The following is a 23973-nucleotide window of genomic DNA, read 5'->3' on the forward strand; positions in this document are numbered from 1 at the left end:
GCGATGCCTCCCGAGAAACAGCCTTTACAACTTGGTCATAACCACGCATGACCACGCATTCTTTACAACAAACATGCCTTTAGCACGCATGTCTGTTACAACTAATCATTTACACAAATATGCCTTTACGACGCACACCTTTACTACGAAATCGGATCAGCGTGTTAAAGGCTTGTTTGTTGCAAAGAATGCTTGGTAATGTTCCTGCTTTTGATGACAGCAGCAGGGGGTGGTTTTTAGGTTCAGGGCTGGGAAAACTTGGTTGATGCAGTGGAGGTTTCAGGGTCAGGGGCAGGAAAAGGGTGATGCGGGAGGGGGAGGTTTAGGGCTCCGAGACAGGAAAAGGGTACAATGCTGGGCATTTGGCAATTTGCAATTTGCTGACACTCTTGACAAAAGCAGAAAGCATTATTAGTTAAAAAACACTGCAGTGGAGTTTTTTTTATTATTCAGAGGCATTTAATTATAAATGCTAGTCCTCAAAGCTTAAAGGTACGTCATCCCAAGCTAAAACAAGCTAAACCTAATCCATGATCCCTGGTAGGCTGCAACTCATGTGCTGAGAGTGAACACGCCTCTTTCACTGTGGAGTTTTCTGTGAACGGCTGAGGGGGAAGTGGAGGAATAGTGAGTGGTCAATGGGCCTAGTGGTGGATGGAAACACCGTGCGGTCTTACGGCCGGCCCGCGTAGATTTTAATCTTTGACTCCGCTCATCGCCACCTTATTGGAGAATATGCAGGCAGAAAGTACGACCCACGGCAGCAGTCCCTTCCCTTTGGTGACCACCCTTATGGAGCTACAAAATGGACGACTCGTACCATCCAATTGGCACAGGTAGGTAAACACAGCCGGAGACTTTCAGCCATGATTTTGTATTTACAAACCAAGCCTTTAACATGATATTTTCATAGCAAAGGCATGCGTGGTAAACATGTTTGTTGTCAATGTATGCATGGTAATTAAATATTTGTGGTATTGACAGCGAAGTAAAGGTGTGTGTGGTAGTTGCACACGTTGTTCAGTCATACAACCTAACTCCTCAGAGTTTGTTGGTGCGGTCCTGCTGCATCATCTTATAACCATTGGGCGCTGTAGTGGCGATGTTAGAGGTGAAGGTGGGCTAATCCAAGTCTCTGTGATGAAGATCACGTTGGGGGCAAGAGTGGTGATGGTGTCCTAGATGTTGATAGCACATTTGAAATAGGTATGGGAATTGATCAGGAGGTATCGGAGGGGTTCCATAGTGGTTGAGGTCACTGAAGTAGGAGTGATGCGGGTTTCTGTGAGGGCAGGAGGTCCTGAATTGCAGATTAAGAGACCGCAGTGGCAGGTGAACGGTCCTACCATTGATCGAGAAAAAATGTGAGGAAGGAGTTTTTGTGGAGTCCGGGCCTGGTCTTGGAGTTCTGCAGAGAAATATCAGTGAGTATCTGAAGGGCCAGGGGTCCTTGTGCTCAGCACTGTCCAGGTGTAGACGGGTGCAGAACAGTTTGCCTTTGGCACACCAGTGGCATGTCAGCTTGCGCATGCACTACACAACCATGCTGCAGCCTCTATTAAGCAAGTCATGGATGGGGCACTTGTTGGCGGGAAGCTGGAGGGCTAAAGGCAGGAAAGAGAGGGTGGGAAAGGAGTGAGTGCCTCCTATGACGGTGCTACAAAGGAAAACAACCAGTGGTGAGCAAATAAGGTGAAAGCAGAAAGGATATGAAAAAAATGTATTCTTCTGAAACCAAATCCTACTATAATAACCAAATAAAATAATAAAGTCTTGTGGACAAATAAAGTCTACTTCTTAGATTGCATTAACTCTGTTCTGCTTGTCTAAAGAGTTCTTTGGTATTGCAGCTGTATTGTAGATGAATTTCACACTTTATGAGGATAAAAGCCCCCAAAACAGAGATGCTATTGCTAATGTGGAAATGTCACTAGCTCTCAATCCACAAATGAGGGATTTTCTCACATTCCCCATCTTAGAAATGGGATTTCTTGTTGGCTGAGGTATGCACGCAGGCCAAGCAGGAACGACCATTCTAGACAGGGTATGCTAAGCCTGTGCTCACTCTCTGGTAGCTTGGAACAGAGCAGTCAGGCTTATTTAAAGAGGCAGTGTATAATGTATTTGACCACCACACATACACAGTAACATAATGAAAACACCACAAAAAAACACACAGGTTTACAAAAATGTATTATTGTATTATAAACTAAATGAGGCCAAAATAAAATGAATCCAGTGTAGTGAAGTGGAGATAATGACTTTTGAAGGAATAAATGTAGTTAAGGGCTTAGAAGCACTCAAAAGATACCTTTACGTCATGCTGAATGGGGATCAAAGTCAAAATTCAAGCCAACCTCGTGGAAGGGCTGGCCGGCTACAAAATTCTTTTCTCTTCACAAGCAATAGGATGAATCGATCTACTCCATGCAGTTCCAAAGATGGGTGCCGTAGTGAAGAGTGTGGAGTGATGAAACAGATTCTTCTAAGCAGTTGAGGGGATGGGTCGATCTCAACAAGCTGCAGTGGCAGCAATACGCTGTCTGTTGTGTCGATCACTGGAGGCAAAGCGCTGGTTCCGATGCGATGTGTAGATTTTACTCCTGCAACTGGGTCAATGCACTGGTTCTGTAACACACAGACAGCAGATGCGTTGACACCTATGTTGCAAGTATCTGCGCCACTTCCAGCGAGCTCTGAGTCTTAACAGGAGGCAAGCCAACAAACCTTTGGAGATCACTTGGAGTGAAGACAAAGTACAGCTCTCCTTTAGCTGACTCAGAGATCAGCAGGCAGCTTGCAACACAAGAGAAATGCAGGCCTTCCGAGTCTGCAGTGAAAAGATGAGTCCTTAGACCCTACCACGCATGGCTAATTCCCCCGTAGTGCGGGGGAGGGGTGTCATGTGTGGTACCGCTGTGCTCGTGATGAGCCCAGCTCGTCATGCTGCACAATGGAGCTGTGCTCATGACGAGCTGAGGTCGTCACGACTCCGCCCACTTCTGTGGAATGCCCGCACAGGAGGGGAATTAGCCCGGCTTGGTTAATCCGTGGCCGTTATGACGAGCTTCAGCTCGTCATGAGCACAGCTCCACTGGTTAAGCAGCACAGCAGTTTTTCATACAGAGGTTCAGTTCACAATCCAAAAGTGTCTAATTTGGTAGGGTCAGAGGCCCAGTATTGATACCCAAATGTGCCTTTAAAGTGGGGGTGAGGAAGTCCTAAGGCCAACAAAAGAAGGTCAGAAAAAGAGGAGAAAGAAGATAAAAGGTTTGGGGTAACCCTGCAAAAAGGGTAATTTCCAAAACCCCGCACATGCAGAACAAGATCCAGTGGTCGTGCCTTTTCCTACCTTCCTTGTAAAGCCTGGAACGATCTTCACCTGCACACTAGAGCCACCCCTGAAGTCCGCAAATAAACTGGTGTAGACTCACGCAATAGTATCCTATCACATGACTAATCCCACTAATCACCAATGGATTAGCTACTAACTATGGGCTCTAGAACAATTGATGCCTGCATAAAAGTACTTAAACACCTCATCAAGTTAGTAAGCGTTATATAAGTACAATTACAATCCAATGGAATTGTCGCCCATGCGCACACTGTGTAGAGAGAATCTCAAGATCTAGGAGTTGGGATCCTCCTGATTCTCTTTGTTTTCAGTTGGCAATGGTGGTACCATTGTGGAGACTCTGTGTATTGGCCAATATATGGCCATGAGTTGAGCCTCCTACTGCACAAATCTTTAATTGTTGCCATTTCTATTTTCAATTGATGTATTTTCTTTTGTGCATATGAAATGTGAACATAGGCACACGTTTACACATTTATTATTGGTGAAAGCATTGTTGAACTCATTTTATACCTAGAATTGACACTTATTGTGGATCCCTGATAGGCTACGAATGAATCCATTAACTAGCCTGAGCATATCTTCTCAGTCGTTTACATTTGAATTGCATAATTATCTCCTGAAGTTTCTTTGTCATTTTTTTTACAGGCACCACATGGATAAGTGAGATTATCGATTTAATACTCAACAATGGGAATGTGCAAAAATGCCAAAGTGATGCTATCTACAGACGCGTTGTCTGGTTAGAGTTTGCTATGCCGGGAATGGAACCATCAGGTAAGCCCAACAACCATACAATACGGCACCTCCGTCACAGTTGTGTGAAATGTGTGTATTCTGTCACATGCACATGGGTTATGATTTTGAAGTGTGTCAATATTGTTATAGCTGCACATATTTCCTCCTAGGCTAATGAACTTTCTGCAGAGTGTGGTCTTCTATTAAGCGTTATGCTGGAGTTTTTGCTATTGGTTGGGTGTAGCATTTCCTGTCAGGAGTGTCCGACTATTACACAAAGGGACATTACTGCTTTGAAAACTTAGATAAGGCCCTCCTGGGTAACCTTTTTACCCTTAAACTCAACATTAAGAATCACAATGTACAAATTCACTTTTCCCAATCAGCTTCAAGTTCCTACTCCCTTATCTCCATAAAACTCTCACTCTAACTCCAGTCAGTGCCATTGTGATGTACATCCTGAATATTAAGTTCAAAATATCAATGGCATTAAATATCGGCCAATATAACGTGAATATAAACTTAATGAGGAAGGGAAAATAGAGGGCAAGTAAATAGTTTCTTTTTACTTTAATAATTCCACTTTTAAATATTGATTACTTAAATATTGTGGTATTTAATATCGTTTATTTCATAGTATTTTCTTCGTTTGTTTTAGATTTCTAGTAACGTTTAAAATATATTATAAACATTTTAAATTCAAAATGAAGGTTAAATAAATATTGTTATGTAATTATTTTTTAATAGAATAAATTAAACATATGACAATTTAAACAGCATATTTTAAAACAATATAAATAAAATATTACTTTCATATTATTTTTCCATAGTAATTGTTTAAAATTGATTGACATATTCTTAGACATACTCTTTTAACTCAATGTTTGTTGACCTACAATTCTAACAATCAACATGGCATGCCCCATTCCCAGTTATATGCTTCTATACCAGTGCTCGTAGGACTGGAGTTAGAATAGTGTGTCTGACCCCTTGAATATATGCACTTTCCTTAATGTTAGTTGAATTAAATAAAAGTGGAATTTAGAATTCAGTTTTCTTTGAAACCATGTCCATAAACAAATTATGTTTAACCATGTCATACAATCCTAAAAAGCTGTTACTTAGCACATGTAGGTATAGTAAAATACAGTTAAAAGAACATGGCTCTGGTGATAAACGCCTTGTTTAGGGCCCCTTCTATAGAGTTAAAGGTCCACACCTTCAGGAGTCACTGTCGTGGCCCCCTGCTAATGTGCCAGCTCTCCACACATAATTTACCCACCATCCCCATGGCAATGGGTCACATGTACAGCAGCTATACCCAGAAGCAGAATCGGGATCCATCTCCATGGTGCTCAAGACCTACATAAGTTATGAACATTCCACTGTGTCTAAGACAGTCGCTATATCTATGGAGACAATAGCGCATTTATCCGCCCTGCTGTCCACTTTGTGTAAAACGTGGGTAAGCCGCCTTTGATTCACAATGGTATTACGACTGGGAATTAGTCCACGTTGATCCCCATGAACCAAGTGGTGAATGACGGGACACAGCTGAAGAGCAAGGGCTTTACAAAGGATTTTGGTGCCCATGTCAATCATGGACAAAGGTTAATCAAAAGAGGGATCCGAGCCATCAGATCCTGGTTTGAGCATTATGGAGATGTAGCACTCCCGCATACATTCCAGTACTGACTGTATTGGATTTTGATACACCAAGCAACAAAATTTGAGAATAAAGAAGAACATCACGATCAAACTTACAATTGTGGACATTAACTTTATATTTTGATATTGGATACGTTGAAGTGTCAGACCAGGAGGAATGATTACTGCTCGCTTTTGACCAGCTAATTATGGTCATAACGACATTGTGATACAATTGTGATTGATTAGAATTTCAAGTTTGAAACTTCATTTGTCAATTTGAACCCATACTTGGTTTACTTAATTTAGATATTTGGGAGCGCAGGTGAGATCCTCCATTGTAGCACTATTAGTTTCTAGGCACAAAACTGTACTAGAAGGCCATCACTACCCAGTAACTTGCCATGAGGGAGCCGCCTGAGTACTTCACGAATCTCCTCCAAAGTGAGAATGCCTCCTCATTCAAGCAAGGTAGGAGAATGAGATTCAAGAAAGCAGTGACCCAATCCGAGGCTGGCAGATGAAGGCTGCAGTAAATTCCCTCCAAGTGAATCCTGAAGGTCTCGACATTACCCGTCTGGGCAAGTATATCTCTGCCCACAGTGTCCCTAAGCTGGAGAGCAGAAGAGCGTGGAGTCACCCTTCTAAGAAGTCAGGCCAAGAGGCATCCAGAAATGTCCCCCACTCTGTGAAGGAGCTGGTGATATGATTCAAGAGTGCAATTTCCAACTTGTCACTCACCTCCACAATCAGTCACCGGGCAGACAGTTTCACTCGGTATCCCAAAGTGTTAGCCTGTCCCAGCTGTTGAATGTGTGCCAATTGAATTCCACATGTAGGAGATCTGTCTGAAGCATTCGCCGCATCCCACAAGAGAGTCCCACACAATGTCCACTAAATCACCGCCTACATCGCCTCCCATTCAGTCGCTCGGTGTAGGCCCAATTCAACTCGAAATTGTCAGAGAGTCGTTCTGCAATGATCTCCCACTCCTCTGCATCCTGAAGAATCTCAGGGGCAAGTCGCCACCACAGGAATGAGGGGGGTGTATTTCCTAAGCTGAGCTAGCAGAGAGCACTGGGGCATGGTCAGAAGCTTACTGAGGCAGGTGGGTCACAGAGTGTACCATCCCCTCCTGGGTGTACAAGAGCAAAAGGCAGTCCAATCAACTATGTATGCTGTGAGTGGGGGAGTAGCTAGTGAATTCCTTCACATCAGGGTAAGTGGCCCTACATAGATTACAGAGTCCCAGATTATTCACTGGCTCCTGGAAGGAGAGCTTCATCCTAGGTTTTTGGGTTCAGTTGAGGTGAGTTTCTGTCAATACCACCATCCAAGATGAAGTTAAATTTGTGCTCCCAGATGACCATTCTCACTACGGATGGCGTGAGAACTACTTGGATCTTGCAGAAGAATTGGGTGTCATCCATATTAGGGGTATAGGTGGTCCTGGTGGCCATATCAATCCCATTTAGTCTCCCCTGAAGAAGTATGAAGTGTTGCTCTGTGTTGCCTTCCATATACAGTGTAAAAGGAACCCCAGGTGCTTTTGACCAGCTAATTATGGTCATAACGACATTGTGATACAATTGTGATTGATTAGAATTTCAAGTTTGAAACTTCATTTGTCAATTTGAACCCATACTTGGTTTACTTAATTTAGATATTTGGGAGCGCAGGTGAGATCCTCCATTGTAGCACTATTAGTTTCTAGGCACAAAACTGTACTAGAAGGCCATCACTACCCAGTAACTTGCCATGAGGGAGCCGCCTGAGTACTTCACGAATCTCCTCCAAAGTGAGAATGCCTCCTCATTCAAGCAAGGTAGGAGAATGAGATTCAAGAAAGCAGTGACCCAATCCGAGGCTGGCAGATGAAGGCTGCAGTAAATTCCCTCCAAGTGAATCCTGAAGGTCTCGACATTACCCGTCTTGGCAAGTATATCTCTGCCCACAGTGTCCCTAAGCTGGAGAGCAGAAGAGCGTGGAGTCACCCTTCTAAGAAGTCAGGCCAAGAGGCATCCAGAAATGTCCCCCACTCTGTGAAGGAGCTGGTGATATGATTCAAGAGTGCAATTTCCAACTTGTCACTCACCTCCACAATCAGTCACCGGGCAGACAGTTTCACTCGGTATCCCAAAGTGTTAGCCTGTCCCAGCTGTTGAATGTGTGCCAATTGAATTCCACATGTAGGAGATCTGTCTGAAGCATTCGCCGCATCCCACAAGAGAGTCCCACACAATGTCCACTAAATCACCGCCTACATCGCCTCCCATTCAGTCGCTCGGTGTAGGCCCAATTCAACTCGAAATTGTCAGAGAGTCGTTCTGCAATGATCTCCCACTCCTCTGCATCCTGAAGAATCTCAGGGGCAAGTCGCCACCACAGGAATGAGTGGGGTGTATTTCCTAAGCTGAGCTAGCAGAGAGCACTGGGGCATGGTCAGAAGCTTACTGAGGCAGGTGGGTCACAGAGCGTACCATCCCCTCCTGGGTGTACAAGAGCAAAAGGCAGTCCAATCAACTATGTATGCTGTGAGTGGGGGAGTAGCTAGTGAATTCCTTCACATCAGGGTAAGTGGCCCTACATAGATTACAGAGTCCCAGATTATTCACTGGCTCCTGGAAGGAGAGCTTCATCCTAGGTTTTTGGGTTCAGTTGAGGTGGGTTTCTGTCAATACCACCATCCAAGATGAAGTTAAATTTGTGCTCCCAGATGACCATTCTCACTACGGATGGCATGAGAACTACTTGGATCTTGCAGAAGAATTGGGTGTCATCCATATTAGGGGTATAGGTGGTCCTGGTGGCCATATCAATCCCATTTAGTCTCCCCTGAAGAAGTATGAAGTGTTGCTCTGTGTTGCCTTCCATATACAGTGTAAAAGGAACCCCAGGTGCCAGCTATACAAGATACACCTTGGTGTATATTGAGTAATTGCTGAAGTACAGCAGCCCACTTCATCGCTTGCCCAATTTGGGGGAATCTGAGTTTAAGAGATGAGATTCTTGGAAGCATGCGATCTGAACTGCATTCTGGAGGGACATTACCCTATATCTTTTAGCATAAATACCCAGACCCCTCATATTCCAGGATATTAATTCAGCCATGTAAAAAGTAAGTGTGACTGTGCATCAAAACTTCCCCCGAAAGTTAATGACTTAAACCAAAAAATCAACTCTACAACTCTACAAAGCAGTTCTGAACAAACCTTAACCTTGGACAGGTATATCCAAATGACATGTGCATACTAGTCAAATTAGGCCAAAGTGCTAGGATGTACACTAACGAAAGCACTAATCTCCAACAGACACTAATGAGTGCCCTAAGAGAGAAGGAGAAAGAACAAGATCGAAGTCGAAAAGATGAGGGAGTGAAGGATAAAAGGCAAAACCCCAAAGGATTTCCCCACCCATGCCAGAGAGACAAAATCCAGATCATCCACCCAATTCAGTGCCAGTTTGCCACCTGTGCATAGGCGGCTCAGGAGTAAGCATGGGCGAAATTCGCGTTCCGCGAATTCGCGGATTTCCCCGTGAAATAGGAAAAAAAATCTGCAAATTCACAAATTTTCCCGCGAAATCGCGGGTTATTTTGCGATTTGCCCTGGAGAATTTTCTACTGGCTAATCCAGTAAGTGCTCCCTCATTGGGTAAATGTATAGTGCTTTTACTACACTGCAGCTGCGTAAAGGGTCAAAAGATGTGTCTCCAGTGACCATGTGTGCCTGTAACACAGGCACACATGGTCACTAGAGACACATCTTCTGGCCCTTTACGCAGCTACAGTGTAGTAAAAGTACTATGGGGCAGATTTACAAGCCGCTTGCGCCTCTTTTGTGCCCCAGTTGCATCACTTTTGTGACGCAGCAGCAGCACAAAAGATGCGCCATAGTGCTGGGTATTAACAACTGAGGGATGCGTCACGTTGTAAAGCCCTGCGCCATCAGGAGGCGTTCCGGCGCAGGGGAGGGAGTTCCTGCGCAGAAATGCCTCCTAAAAGTGGCTGAGTGAAATCGACAAGATTTCACTCAGTCACTTTTAGGCCAATGCTGAGTCAAAATCCTGCGCCTGGCTTGACGCAGCATTGGGGAGATAGGGCCCCCCAGAGCATTGCTGGAGCTGCATCGCGCTTGCGACGCAGCTCAGGCAATGCGCTGCTTTTACAGCACAGATGCGTGACGCATCTGTGCCGTTTTTGCCACATGGTGCACCGCATTGTAAATGCGACGGACCATGGGTGGCGGAGCTGCGGCACACAATAACTGGCGCATCCCTGAGGATGCGCCAGTTATTGTAAATCTCCCCCTATACATTTAGCCAACGAGGGAGCATTTACTGATTAGACAGTAGAAAGTACTCCAGTTGAGTAGAGGTATTGCACACAATGGTGGCATCTTCGTGGACAAACACACAGGGTGGGATTCATTCTGCCCCCAGTTAGACTCGTTTTTTGTGCCCTTTTGCCCTCTGTTAGACTCGTTTTTTCCTTGTTTTTATGCCCTTCTGCCCTCTGTTAGACTCGTTTTTCCCTTGTTTTTCTGCCCTTCTGCTCCCTGTTAGACTCGTTTTTTGTGCCCTTCTGCCCTCTGTTAGGCTCATTTTTCCCTTGTTTTTCTGCCCTTCTGCCCTCTGTTAGACTTGTTTATTGTGCCCTTCTGCCCTCTGTTATTCCCTTGATTTTCTGCCCTTCTGCCCTCTGTTAGACTCGTTTTTTTTGCCCTTCTGTCCTCTGTTAGACTCGTTTTTGTGCCTTTTTGCCCCCTGTTAGACTCGTTTTTTGTACCCTTCTGCCCCCTGTTAGACTCGTTTTTCCCTTGTTTTTCTGCCCTTCTGTCCTCTGTTAAACTGGTTTTTGTGCCCTTCTGCCCTCTGTTAGACTCGTTTTTCCCTTGTTTTTCTGCCCTTTCGCCATTTTTTAGACTGCTTTTTGTGCCTTTTTGCCCTCTACATCACCACATCATCACTCAGCGCTACCCCAGCATCACTAAGCACCACCACATAATCACTCAGCACCACCACATTATCACTCAGCACCACCACAGCACCACTCAGCAACACCACAACATCACTCAGCACCACCACATTATCACTCAGCACCACCACAGCACCACTCAGCACCACCACAGCATCACTCAGCACCACCACAGCATCACTCAACACCACCACAGCACCACTCAGCACCACCACAACATCAATCGGCACCACCACAGCACCACTCAGCACCATCACAGCACCACTCAGTGCCACCACAGCATCACTCAGCGCCACCACAGCATCACTCAGCACTACCACATTATCACTCAGCACCACTCAGCACCACCACAGCATCACTCAGCACCACCACAGCATCACTCAGCACCACCACAGCATCACTCAGCACCACCACAGCATCACTCAGCACCACCAAAGCACCACTCAGCACCACAACAGCACCACTCAACGCCACCACCGCATCACTTAACACCACCACAGCACCACTCAGCACTACCAGAGCATCACTCAGCACCACCACAGCATCACTCAGCACCACCACATTATCACTCAGCACCACCACAGCACCACTCAGCACCACCACAGCATCACTCAGCACTACCACAGCATCACTCAGCACTACCACAGCATCACTCAGAACCACCACAGCATCACTCAGCACTACTCAGTACCACTCAGCACCACTCAGCACCACCCCAGCATCACTCAGCATCATCCCAGTATCACTTAGCACCACCACAGCACCACTCAGCATCACCACAGCACCACTCAGCACCACCACAGCACCACTCAGCGCCACCCCAGCATCAATCTGCACAACCATTCAACAACAACTGGTTCAAATATGTTCTCTAAATGTTTCAAGCTTTATTACAAATGTCACAAAAAGATGTTAATATTTCACTTCTGTTCTTGGATTTTCGTCACAATAAAATACATTGAACATAATCTTCACAAAAGTTATTTACAAAAGTTTAAGCTATTGCCATTATAAATTAAAATCTCTTTTATTTAAGTATTAATTATTTAAAAAAATTAAAAGCCATTGTAATTTGTAATATCAATACATCTAAGTCACGTAAATACAAAACATGTTGCATTACAAATGCTATAGGTGTCACATTTGCGAAAGTTATAACTATTGGCATTGTAAATGACAAAGCTATTAATTTAGCTATTTTCAAAACCAACACATAAATAAAAAAAATTGTCATTTACAAGACCAATAGCTCAAACTTTCCTAATGCGAGACCTATTGCATTGCAAATGCTTGTTTTTATATCTGTCAGTGCTTCCTGTTGAGGTTTAATTTTCGTGACAGGCGCCTCATTGCCTACTTGTAACTATTCTCTGACCCTGCTTCAAGGGTCAGAGCAGGGTCAGAGAATAGTTGCAAGTAGGCAACGAGGCGCCAGGAAACACTTACAGGCTTACAGCAGCAGGTGCCCAAGTTGAAGTTAATTTCCTTGTAACCCTTTTGTAAAAGGTTGCAAAAAATTAGCTTCGACTTTTGCACCTGCTGCTGTAACCCTGTAAGTGCTTGGCTGAAAATTCGTCCCGCTGATTCGCGGATGTTACAGCGATTTCGTGAGATTCGCTGATCGCGAAATCGCAGAAAATCTGCAAATTCCGCAAGCGGAACGAATTTTCAGCCCATGCTTTCTCAGGAGACAGTCTTGTAACCAGTTCTATTCCAGAGACTTGGGGAGATAAATCCAGCCAGGACCAAACCATCTCCAGAAGTTCAACGAAGTATGATTTCCCATTGGCCAGAACTTGGAGCTTCACAGGATATAGCAACATGTATTTATGGTTCATTTTGCAGAGCATTTTTTTTGCAGCAATGAAGGACTTGTGCCTCTCCTGTACCTTGTGAGTGTAGTCCGGGTATATGGGATGCTGCCATTTTGAGACTGCAGGGCTAAGAGCACCCTGGCGGCACTCAGCATAGCATCCCTGTCACGGTAGTTCATAGTGCTGACAACGAGGGTCCTGGGTGGGGCCCCTGGCAGTGAAATGAAGCCATTGCCTAGTGTGCCCTTTCCACTGTGATGACATCTTAGAGGCCCCTGGGAGCAAAGTGCTCTGCACCCAGTCCTATAGGAAGGTCTCCATCGACTGGCCCTCCACTCATTCAGGGAATTTCAGAAGTGTAGCATTCTTACAGCAAAAGAGCCCGTTGGCATCCTCGATGTTGTTTTCTTGTGAATTTGTGACCACCAACATTTGTGACACCTGTTGTTTTAGTTGTATGAATTCCTATTGCAAAGTATGTTGGACTCCATGTTATCTACTTTGTAGACTACTTTGAGTCGATCTGAGCTTAGGAGATTAACGTCAATAGATACACCCTCAATTTGTCCCTCAAGTGCTTCTCTGGATTCCTGTATAGCCATGAGTATAGACACTCTGGATGGTTCTGCCTTTCTTTCTGGAGACTGCTCCGGCGAGGATGTCCGCCCATGCTGTGTGATCCTATCTGGCAGGTGGTGGTGTACCGTGGGATGGTGTTGTCCTGTGCCTGACACTGAGACATGTCTTTCACCATGTAAGTGGGCCAGTGCGATCAAGGAGGTTCAAGTGCCTAGGGACCTTCACTCATAGTATGGGAGGTAATTTGAAGGGAGATCCTAGGTCTCCCAAGGAGCACGGGCAAGCTGCAGACTGAAGCATAGTTCAAGTATCAGACTGCCAGCAGGGTGCTCACCCACTCGTCCCTGGACTGAAGTGAGGCAGATAAGGGGTTGTTCATTAGCACTGATATACAAAGACTCTGCTGGTGGGAGGAAGCTTGCCCCGTCAATATTCCAAACCACAATTGCAGGGCCACCCAACTGGAGGAGCAGCAAGAGGGGGGCGGGATGATCCGGGCAGGACACTCTTTCGACCTCTGCGGACGACATCTGTTTATGGGGAAAGACCCACCACCGCAGCTACTTTCAGGCCATGGCGCCCCAGGGTACCTCTACACCTGTTGCTCAGGGTCGTGACAAACCTATCTGCAAGTTCCATGCCACGCTGTGCCTCTGCACAAGGAGTGGAGGATGCCACCAAACCAATTCTGTGACCCACCACCAGCCAGAACCAGGCAGGTCAGGTCCACACTAGCAGACATGCAATTCTTTGGCAAGACACCAGCAATCTCCACAGTCAGAGATGAGGAGTCCAATGCATTATTTTTCACCTTCTGTAGGGCGGTTCTGACTGAGCGAGACCCCAATGTAATACATTTGTGACGCTGGATCTGCCGGACTCTCCCGCTGCATGAGGTCAGCTCTAGCCCTCTGGGCTGAGTCTCATAGTCCCCTTGATTATCCTCCACAACGCAGGTCAGGGGGCCCACCAGGCCAGGATTCGGGAGTATGATCTTCCCAGCTAGTCTGAAGTTTGCGGGGGCCGCCACAGCACACCTCACTGCTGTATGACACCTCTGGCAGGCAGTTGGGGGCTGGCAAGTCTTGCAGCAGCTGTCAGGGCATGGGCTGCCAGTCATGACTCAAGCACGAAGGCAGGTCCAACAAGCTACCTGTTTCGATGGCGGCAGCGGATGGGCTGGGTAGAGCAAAGCCCTTGAGCCAAACCCCTGCACTTACCGGCGAAAAGCCTGGTTGTAATACAGCCTGGATAGAGCAGATTTAGGCATGATGGATGATTGATTCATTGGTGGGATAACAGAGCTCTCTAAGAGCTTGTCCTGTTTGCCATATTCCTTGGCCAGACCCCGAATTCTAAAGGCCTTTTGGATAAATTGTCTGCCTTCCTGGTTTTCCCACCAGGGATGGATTCAGCAGTGAATGAAAATTCTTGGAGGTGTGATAACAGTTTTAGAAGCCTATAAGAGGCCTTAGGTGTACCACTCCTATCTAGCATTAAATTTAAGGGCTTGCAAATCTATATGAATTTCTAATTTTCCCGCAGAGATTTGATTTTTTTCAGCTAAGTTTGAGGTTTGGAGGGGAGTCTGGGTAGGAAAGCATTAGGGGGTCCTTGCAAGCTATACCTCACTGGACTCCCCCGGGTGTCTAGGTTTCAGAAATGTGTGGGTTTGGTAGGTTTCCCAAGATGACCACCAAGCCCAGGGCCAAAAACCCAAGTGACATCCCTTGCAAAACCAGGTTTTTTTGTAATAGGTAATTCTGATGTTGCCTCAATATGTGTTGGGCCCTTGCCTGTCATGGGTACTTGACCCACTCACACGAGTGAGGTACCATTTTTATCGAGAGACCTAGGGGAATGCTGGATGGTAGAACATTTGTGGATCCATGCAGATTCTAGAACTTCTCGACACAAAATTTTGAGAAACATTCAATTTTAAGCTAAATTTGAAGTTTGCAGGGGATTCTGAGTAGGAAAACATTGGGGTTTCACGCAAGCCATACCTCGCTTGACTCCCCTGGGTGTCTAATTTTCAGAAATGTATGGATTTGGTAGGTTTTCCAAGATGGCCACTGAGCCCGGGACCAAAACCCAGGTAACCCCCCATGCAAAACCAGGTTGTTTTGTGATAGCTAATTTGGATGTCTCCTCAGTATATTTTAGGCCCTTGCCTGCCTCGGATACTTGACCCACCCACGCAAATGAGGTACCATTTTTATTGGGAGACTTGGCAGGAATGCTGGGTGGTGGAAAAATTGTGTTTTTTCTGACACCAGAATATTGTGACACAGTCATGCAAAGACAATGCATGACTAAGGTCACATTTTCAGGTTTGCATTTGATTGTGAGTAAAAAAACTTGTAGGGATTCATGAGAGGCACACCATCCAGCACTACCCATTTTTTTTAGTTTACAGAAATATCTAAAGTTGGTACATTTTCTCTAGAGACAGACTATACCTTAGCACAGAAAGACAGATGATACAAATATGATTGCCTATCCATCTGTTCCTCAAGTACACACACATACTGGTTGGATTTGGCACGAGGGTGAGTGAAAGGTTCACAATCTATATTTTATTAACAAGAGATTTCACAAAAAGGAAATGCACTGTTAATAATTAAAAGGTTAAAAACCTGAACCAATGACTCACAGCTGCTGAGCTGTAAAGTCACGACAAGGCACCATCCTCTTTACAGGCCATTCACACACTTTTCATACTTGACACACACTTTTGCACTACCAGCTGCGACCCCAGCATATTACAACACTCACATCCACAGACAATGTTTAGACAATGTACACCCTGGCAGAGATAGACAGAAAAGACAAATATTACTTCAAAATGAACAATTCCTTAAATACTCACACATACTGTTTGGATTTGGCATGAGGGTGAGTGAAGGTTCAGAGCGTAAAATTCTATTAACAAGAGATTTCACAAATAGGAAATGCACTGTTAATATTTAAAAGGTTAAAAACCTGAACCAATGACTCTTAGCTCTTGAGCTGGAAAGCCAAGGCAAGGCACCAACCTCTTTACAGGCCATTCACACACCTTTCATACGTGACACTCAAGACCATTCACACAGCCAGTCGAGGGCCCAGCACATTAAAACATAAACATCACCAGACAGCACCATTCAAGGGCCCATCACTTTCATATGCCCACATGACTGGCCCAGCAATCACACCAGCTAGTGGTTAACATAGTGTCTGCAGTGGCATTTGACTAGCAGTGTGTAATCACCAGCAGCAAGTCACAACTCACACACTGCCAGCCAAATGCCAGCCCATGCACACCGCCAGCCAAGCACCAACCCACCCTCTCCACCAGGCAAGAGCCAGCCCACTCACACTGCCAGCCAAGTGCCAGGCCATGCACATCACCAGCCAAGCACCAGCTCACCCACACTGCCAGCCCATGCATACCGCTAGCCAAGTGCCAGCCCACACACACTGCCAGCCAAGTGCCAACCCACGCACACTGCCAGCTAAGCACCAGTCCACGCACACAGCCAGCCAATCGCCAGTCCACAGACACCGTCAGCCAAGCGCCAAACGAATTGTAACTTGATACAAAACTATAACTACAAAAATAACAGCAGTAACTAAAGGCATCATTCTAATGCCAACAAAAGTGCAACTGAACAACAACTATATAAAACCATACAGACCAGACAATACACTATAAGACCCACAGTTGTCCCAAAAACTCTTTTGAGTGAGATACAGTCTGAAACATGTGGAAACACACAGCCCAGCCCAAGAACAATCAGCACAGTGCATAAGACTCTCCTTCTGCATAACTCTTCCCAAACAGACTCTACATCTATTACAGGGATTGCGTTCAATCCAGCCACGTCCTCCACCACTCCAACTCTAGGATCATTTGCCTGTTCCCCTGCAACAAGGCTGCCTATCACAGACTCCTGAAACTGAACAAAAATCATCTTTGACGCAGGGGAACACTTCTTCAACACAACAAAATCATTAACCCCTTCGCCGTGGGTCTAATTCCCCGGCAGTGCGGGGAATGGGGCGCGGCGTTGCGTAGCTCGTGACGAGCTCGGATCGTCACGCAGCAAGGTGGCGCTGTGCTCATGACGAGCTGAGCTCGTCATGACTACGCCCATTTGAATAGAACGCTCAGCACAGCAGGGGAATTTTCCCCGCGTGGGAACGCTGCGGCGGTTATGACGAGCTCAGGTCGTCATGAGCACAGCGCAACTGTGCCTCATGACGAGCTGCACTAGTCATGAGCACCAAAGGTGTTAAAAGTTGCTAAATTGAAGAGATGTATGGCCAACTTCCTATACCAAATGTAAGCTTTATGAACAGCAGTGTAATGTTCCAACCTCTGATCTACTCTTTCGAAACCACCCATGTGCTTATTGTAGTCTACAATGCACACAGATGTGGGCACTTCAGTAACCTGACCCCAAACAGTCTTATAGAGCGCGGGGTTCACCTGCCTCAAATTACCATACTCACCTGGGCCCATACATACAGTAACCACTTTGAAACAGGTGAAAACCCTTTCGCTATACCAGATTATAATTCAATTTACTCTTAGGACCTTTAACCTATACCTTGACTTACCAATCATTGTCATCGGTACCTAGAGTACTAAGGGATCAAAGGAGTTAGCAAGAGAATAGGTAGGTATAATAACTATTCCTATTTAAAATAACCACAGACTCGGGAAAGGTTTAAACACTTTATCTATGAAAATTCATAAATGTTAGTCAATTGAATTTTAATCAGTGCCTTTTCTTTTTTTTTTTTTTTAAATGTATTTTTATTGCAGAATTAGAAACAAGACCTCAGAATAGGCCAACCAGTATACTTATGGCATCGCAAAAAGTTGAAGTGACATAGATATCGTACACAGCCATTTAGCCCACATCCCGGAGGCTGGGCGGCGCGCCAAGTCTTTCGTTCTCACGAAGATGCTACAGTGTTCACCTCTCCCGGGCGTTTGGTTAGCTTCACCATTCAGTATCTGCTTTTACCCCCCTAGAATCCCACCCTCCATGCACCGTCAAACAGACACAGATTTCCCATTGGGATAACGTCAACAGCTCTTACCCGCTCCAATGCAGTCCCACCTATATCTCTCTAGAGACCTCCTCCCGGATCCCCCTAGTATTACTTCCCGGGTGCCTGCCTGCGTTCCTCAGGAGCCCCCCTCATCATGGACCAGCCCTAAGTCCCATCCGCAGGTACTCTCCTAAACTGTGTCGCGGTGCTTAACGGCCCCCTTAAGTCACCCCCCCCCCCTCCACCCCTCCAACTGCTGCTGACGCGGGCGCACGTAATCCATACCAACACTGGAGCACGCTACTCATCAGGAGTTGCTTGCAATCACTTAAGCTACATGGAGCCCTGTTCAATCATTGCGCCTCCACGTCATCCTCTATCATGTAGTCACGCAATGCCTGGACCACCATTTCCAAGGCTCTCGCCATTTCCAAGCATTTCTCGTTGCCAGTTCTAGTAGCTTGTCGCATTCTGATAATACTTTCACAGCCTGACCATTTCAACAGCTCATTCATCCATCTCCTCACTGATGGGCCTTCTTTAGATTTCCAGTGCCAAGTTATCTCTCTCTGAGCCAACATGAGTCCCAGGTCAATACATTTACTCGTGATTTTCGTCTTCTTTGTATGAGGGAACCAGAGCAGTAGACATGCCGCCATGTCAAAGTCCACTTCCCTATCCGTTACCGCATTCAGGAGTTCCCCCACTTCAGGCCAGTACGCCCCTAGCCTCGGACCTCCCCATAACAGGTGATCCAGATCAACCTCGGGCGCCAAGCATCTCATACACATTGCGTCAAGCACCCCAAAGTACCGCTTTATCCTCTCCGGAGTCAGGTATGCCCTATGTATGATGAAGAAATGCACCTGCTGAAAGCGTGCGTTCCTTGTACCCTTCCACATCCGTCGCAGAACATGGCTCCAGACAGTGTCCGGTATGGGCTTGCCTATGCTGTCCTCCCATTGCGTCTTCAGTGCTAGTAGTGGCACCAGCCCCTCATTTAACATTCTAGTGTGGAGGCAGGTTACCGCTTTAACAGTGCCCGCAGCTATCACCACGTATTGGCATGCCATGGTCGCTTCCGGCTCGACCAGCCCTCCTTTCCAATGCCTCTGCATCGCCGCAACCACTGCTGCGTGTAGTAGAAAATTCCCGTCTGGTAGGCCAAACTGCTCCTGCAACGTCTGATAGGGGACCAACACCCCATCAATGTACAAATCCCCCACCATCTGCAAGCCCAATTCCTCCCATTCTAAGAGCTGGGACCAGTCGCCCCCATGCGGCAGCGCGGTCAGCATCCCCAGCGGTATCTCCGGTGCATACGGCCGGTCTCTTTTCGCTCTTTTCAGACTCCTGTGCCAACATAATTTAAGCGTCCTTTCCTCCACTGTAAGATCCCTCATATCTAGTTTCTGTTGCATGACTATATATGACAAGACATACCTCTGGATACCAGTCCTACGTTCGCGTTCAGGACCCCTGAATTCTCTAGCAATATGTTGCGTTAATATCTGCAGTTTTGCCGCCAGGTAGTATAATTCAAAGTCGGGGACTGCCATCCCCCCTTCAACCTTGGGTCTAGTCAGGGTACCCAACGCCACCCTACGTCGTCCATGACCCCAAAGGAAGCCAGTCACCAACATCTTCAGTTCTTTAAAGACCCGCTGTGGGATCCATATCGGCAGTGTCCGGAAATAATAAAGCAGCAGCGAAAGTGCCACCATCTTTAATAATGCCACTCGACCGAACACCGACAGAGGGAGGGAGGCCCAAAAAACCATGCAACCCTTCAGCGCGCGAATGCAACGCCCTACGTTCCCCTCTTATAGGTCCGCAGCCTCATGGCAGATGCGCACACCCAGGTAAGTGAAGCAGGAGGGCTCCCACACCACCTCTCTTGCTAGTGGGGGACAGGGTGTACCTGCCCGCAATGGGAACACACAGGTTTTGGACCAATTCACCAAAGGCCTGACAGCTGCCCGAATCTAGTCAGCATATCCACTGCTCCCTCTAGGGATTGTCCTGTGTCCGCTAGGTACAATAGCAGATCATCAGCATATAATGATATATAATGCGACTCTATCCCTTGCGTGATCCCTCTGTACATTGCACCTGACCTTGCCTGTGCCGCCAGCGGCTCCATCTTTAATCAGTGCCTTTTCAATCAGAAAGATGATAACAAAGGTAAAAATATGCAAGGTTTCTGTGCGACTGCCATTAGGACAAAGGATGGGTAGAAAAGGGAAACAGTACTTTGACATACCCACACAAATTTATAATTACCTAGATGGTGTGAAGACCAAGCCTGACCACGGGCTGGGACCAAGAAACAGGATTCCCGATAGTTCAGATACCACCAGGACAGGACAGGTGTAGACCAGAATCAGGACAGGTGTGGACCAATGTAGATCAGGATAAGACAGATGCAGGTCAGGACGGACACCCCCAGCGAAGTGCAATGCCAGCGTAACACTCTCTCTGCGGCTAACAGCCGGACCCCGATTGGGTTATTGAATCTTCTGACTGAGTACTCCGCCAGCACTTCTGCTCTCGATCGCCTATTGAGTGAGTTGGGTCAGTGACAGGTCAGCTATTCGTACACGTCAGAAAATCTAACTAACTAAGCCTACCTAGTTATACCATTTTCCAGGGCAATGTACCATACCCCAATGTTGCCAATGTGTGCATCCCAAATTTTGATCGGCCAAAAGAAGTGGAGAGGTCATCACACCATGTCAGTATGATATAATTTCTTCTAAATATTCAAATTAACGATCCCTCCCATAACTTTATTTTCTCATGTACTTTTATTGCACCCAACATTTGGATGTATCAAAATGTATAACATTTGTTCAGTTCAGCGTCCTCTTGCGACTTCATAGGGTCAGGTTCCTAGGCGCAAAGTAGGCCAGACTGTCACTGGCACGGTTTCAATGCCATGATTTGAGGATTCTTGGACTCTTCTGCGCAGTCGCAAACTTTCATAAAATGAAAGCAGCTGATTTGGATCAGGCCCTTAATTCGAGCTAATAGCAAAGTAAAAGGGAAACAGTTTTAGAACAAAGAATAAATGAATGCACTGTATACCACTTATCTCTACTCTATTCCCATTACTTTTATGTTATCTTCAGCATTATTGTTTAGGCAGAACAAACAGTTTAGTTAAAGCAGCAATGCAAGCGTTAGCATGCGAAAACATACAGCAGCTATCTTTAGTTATAGTGCGCAGAAGCAAAAGTTTCGCACCAAAGCAGAGAGTGCGTCATGTCACGTCAGTGTGACAGACGCATGCGCAGAAAGGTTCCCACATTGCGGCGGCCATACTAGGTCACTCGAGTTACTATTAGTAAAAGTACATTGACATGCTTCCCCTAGATACTAGAAATGTTGTGTGGTGCAATTTATTAGTAAAACAAAACATGACAAACATGTTGATAAGTAAATTTACCTGTTATGCAAGAGAATTGATCAAGTCTCTTTACGTACAAAACCTTGCTCCATCACGGCCCTTGCATGATCGTGCAGCAGTAATGCTCAAAGAGACATCGGAGGAAAGGAAAACCCTTTCCCCCTTTCCTTTCCTCCGATGCCTCTTTTTAACCCCCCCCATCCTCCCTGAGGAGAAACTCACCTCCTATCCTCCAGACACACAGGAAGCAAATGGCTTACAGCACGTCCGGTATCCTCTAATGACATCAGCGCTCCTCGCATGCTGATGTCATTAGATGACGTGGTGGAGAGTGATGGGGTCAGCAGAAGGGCTCCTCTGCCATCCCCGGTCGGACCAGCTTGAAGGGCGGCCCACGAGGAGCACAAACGCTTCCCCTGTGGGTAGGTGCTAGGATGGCCGGAAGCCATCTGATGCACACTCCCACTGTGATGTCGGACGCAAGCAAAGGGCTAAGGTGCAAATTCTCCCCAGATTTCTTCTACACAATCACAATAGGACTTACTCACTCCGCAGATTCTGTATGTACAATAACACTTTCAAAAGTCAATTTCTTTAATATTTTTTACACTCCTCCCTCACACAGGGAGTTGTCTGACCTTATGTACAATTGGGACAGCATTTAATTTAAGATTAATCTTAAGCAAAATATTCATAATAGACCTATTTCATTGCAAAACATCTGAGGAAATGTAATGATAAAATTAATTGTGCAGACCCATGACCTGAAGAAGCTGGTGTGAAGGGTGTCTCAACACGTGACAGAAATGCACTTCATAGGCTGTTTGCATTACCTGCAGAGTCTAATTTGAGTTGATACAGCTAAGACTGTATCACTTGCCACTATGGGTATCTGCACTCCAGGGTTTAACATAAGACCAAATTTGGCCAAGTCCTGCCACTCAACCAGATCTACCCTTGATAAAAACATCAACATTTGTAGTGGCTGTCTTACCTACGCATGTTACAGAGCCATTGAAGAAGCCCAATACATCAATATTCTGCTCTCCAAAAGCCTTTGGGGATGTATCAGGCTGTTGGAGAAAAAAATCCTCACCCTGATGCAGAAATAAATAAACATCAGACAAAATGGTTATTTTAGCATATGAGTCATCCATCATATTAATTGGGACATCTCCAACAGAGTCTTCACATCAGGGTCCTTTAAGTTTTCTATTCAGGTTTGAAATGTTGTTTTCATGCCTGAATATTTAGAATACCCTTTGACAAATTATAAGTGCAACCATACATACCAATATCCACATCTTGAGAGCCGGTTTACTCCCTTTACAACTACTTTGAAAACATCCCAGTTTCTTACATTTGGTACATCGTTTCCGAACAACTAGGCAATTGGTATTATTATTCAGATGAGATTTAGAGTCACATGAAAACAAAAACTTTGACCTTTTTAACATATTTTTTTCTCAAATCTATCTTTTATTGAAATTGCCCTGACAGAATTGTCTTCAGAACATGAATAAAAATTGACATGTGAATTGGGTTAATATTCCACTGCCATCAGTTTGCTGGATATCATAGAACAGTTCAATAACCTTAGCGACATCAATAACTGCAGCTCAGAAAACATCCCTGATTTTTTGGGGGAAAACAAGGAAAGACAGACGGATGCCTTAAGTAAATGTCCAGTGACTATCGAAAGTTGTAGTTTGAAACCAACAGCCTAGGAGCAGAAATAAACTCCTCAATATTTTAATCCAGCAACTGTTTAGCCCTTAGCTATTCCAGAAACGTGTTCTGCAAATGTGGCAAAGCTTCGATGTATTCATTCCAACCCTCTCCTTCTCCACTAAGTGCCTCAACGTGGTAAATTGTCAAATATTTACGCCCCTTCATAGCCCAAATGACTAAATAGAAGGCCGCCTTTCTGGTTGGTACATATTTAGTAGGATCAATAGCCACAATTTTTTTTCCAAGATGAGGAACCATTGCATACAAGAAACATGAGTTTTCCCTGGATTTCGTAGGAATGGAGAGATATAAACCAGACAATGACTAAAGGTCATGACATTAGTGATAGTGTAAATGAAAAACAAGCAGTATCTAAATCTATTAGGATGGAAGAGGAATACTCAATGTCCAGCACAACTGATGAATGTAAAGGAAGAACGTTACCTCTAAATCCCATAAAAGCCATGGGAAAGGCGTGTGCAAATACAGACAAATGTGAAATAATCAAACAATTGAAGGATTTCCCAACCATAGCCAAATCCAATCAGAGGGCTCATTGTATTAAGCCAATCCAATGTTTTCATGCCCATCTGAGAGCCAATAAGAGGGCTTGTTGCGTTGAGCCAAGCAACCTCTTCAATCCAGTGTAGCCAATGTTTGTCTGCCCCAGGAGCGTAAC

General features: G+C 45.5%; 1 protein-coding gene across 1 annotated transcript in view; it reads left to right on the forward strand.

Moving 5' to 3' along the window:
- LOC147728932 (sulfotransferase 1 family member D1-like) overlaps positions 1–23973 on the forward strand; it is a 388090-nt gene that overhangs the window by 144003 nt on the left and 220114 nt on the right. The window contains exon 3 of the mRNA XM_086959172.1: positions 4004–4132. Coding sequence (XP_086815298.1) covers positions 4004–4132 — 129 coding nt within the window. The remainder of the gene's footprint in view (positions 1–4003; positions 4133–23973) is intronic.

The sequence above is a fragment of the Lissotriton vulgaris genome, chromosome 2_2, assembly GCF_964263255.1.
Source record: "Lissotriton vulgaris chromosome 2_2, aLisVul1.2, whole genome shotgun sequence".
Taxonomy (NCBI): Eukaryota; Metazoa; Chordata; class Amphibia; order Caudata; family Salamandridae; genus Lissotriton; species Lissotriton vulgaris.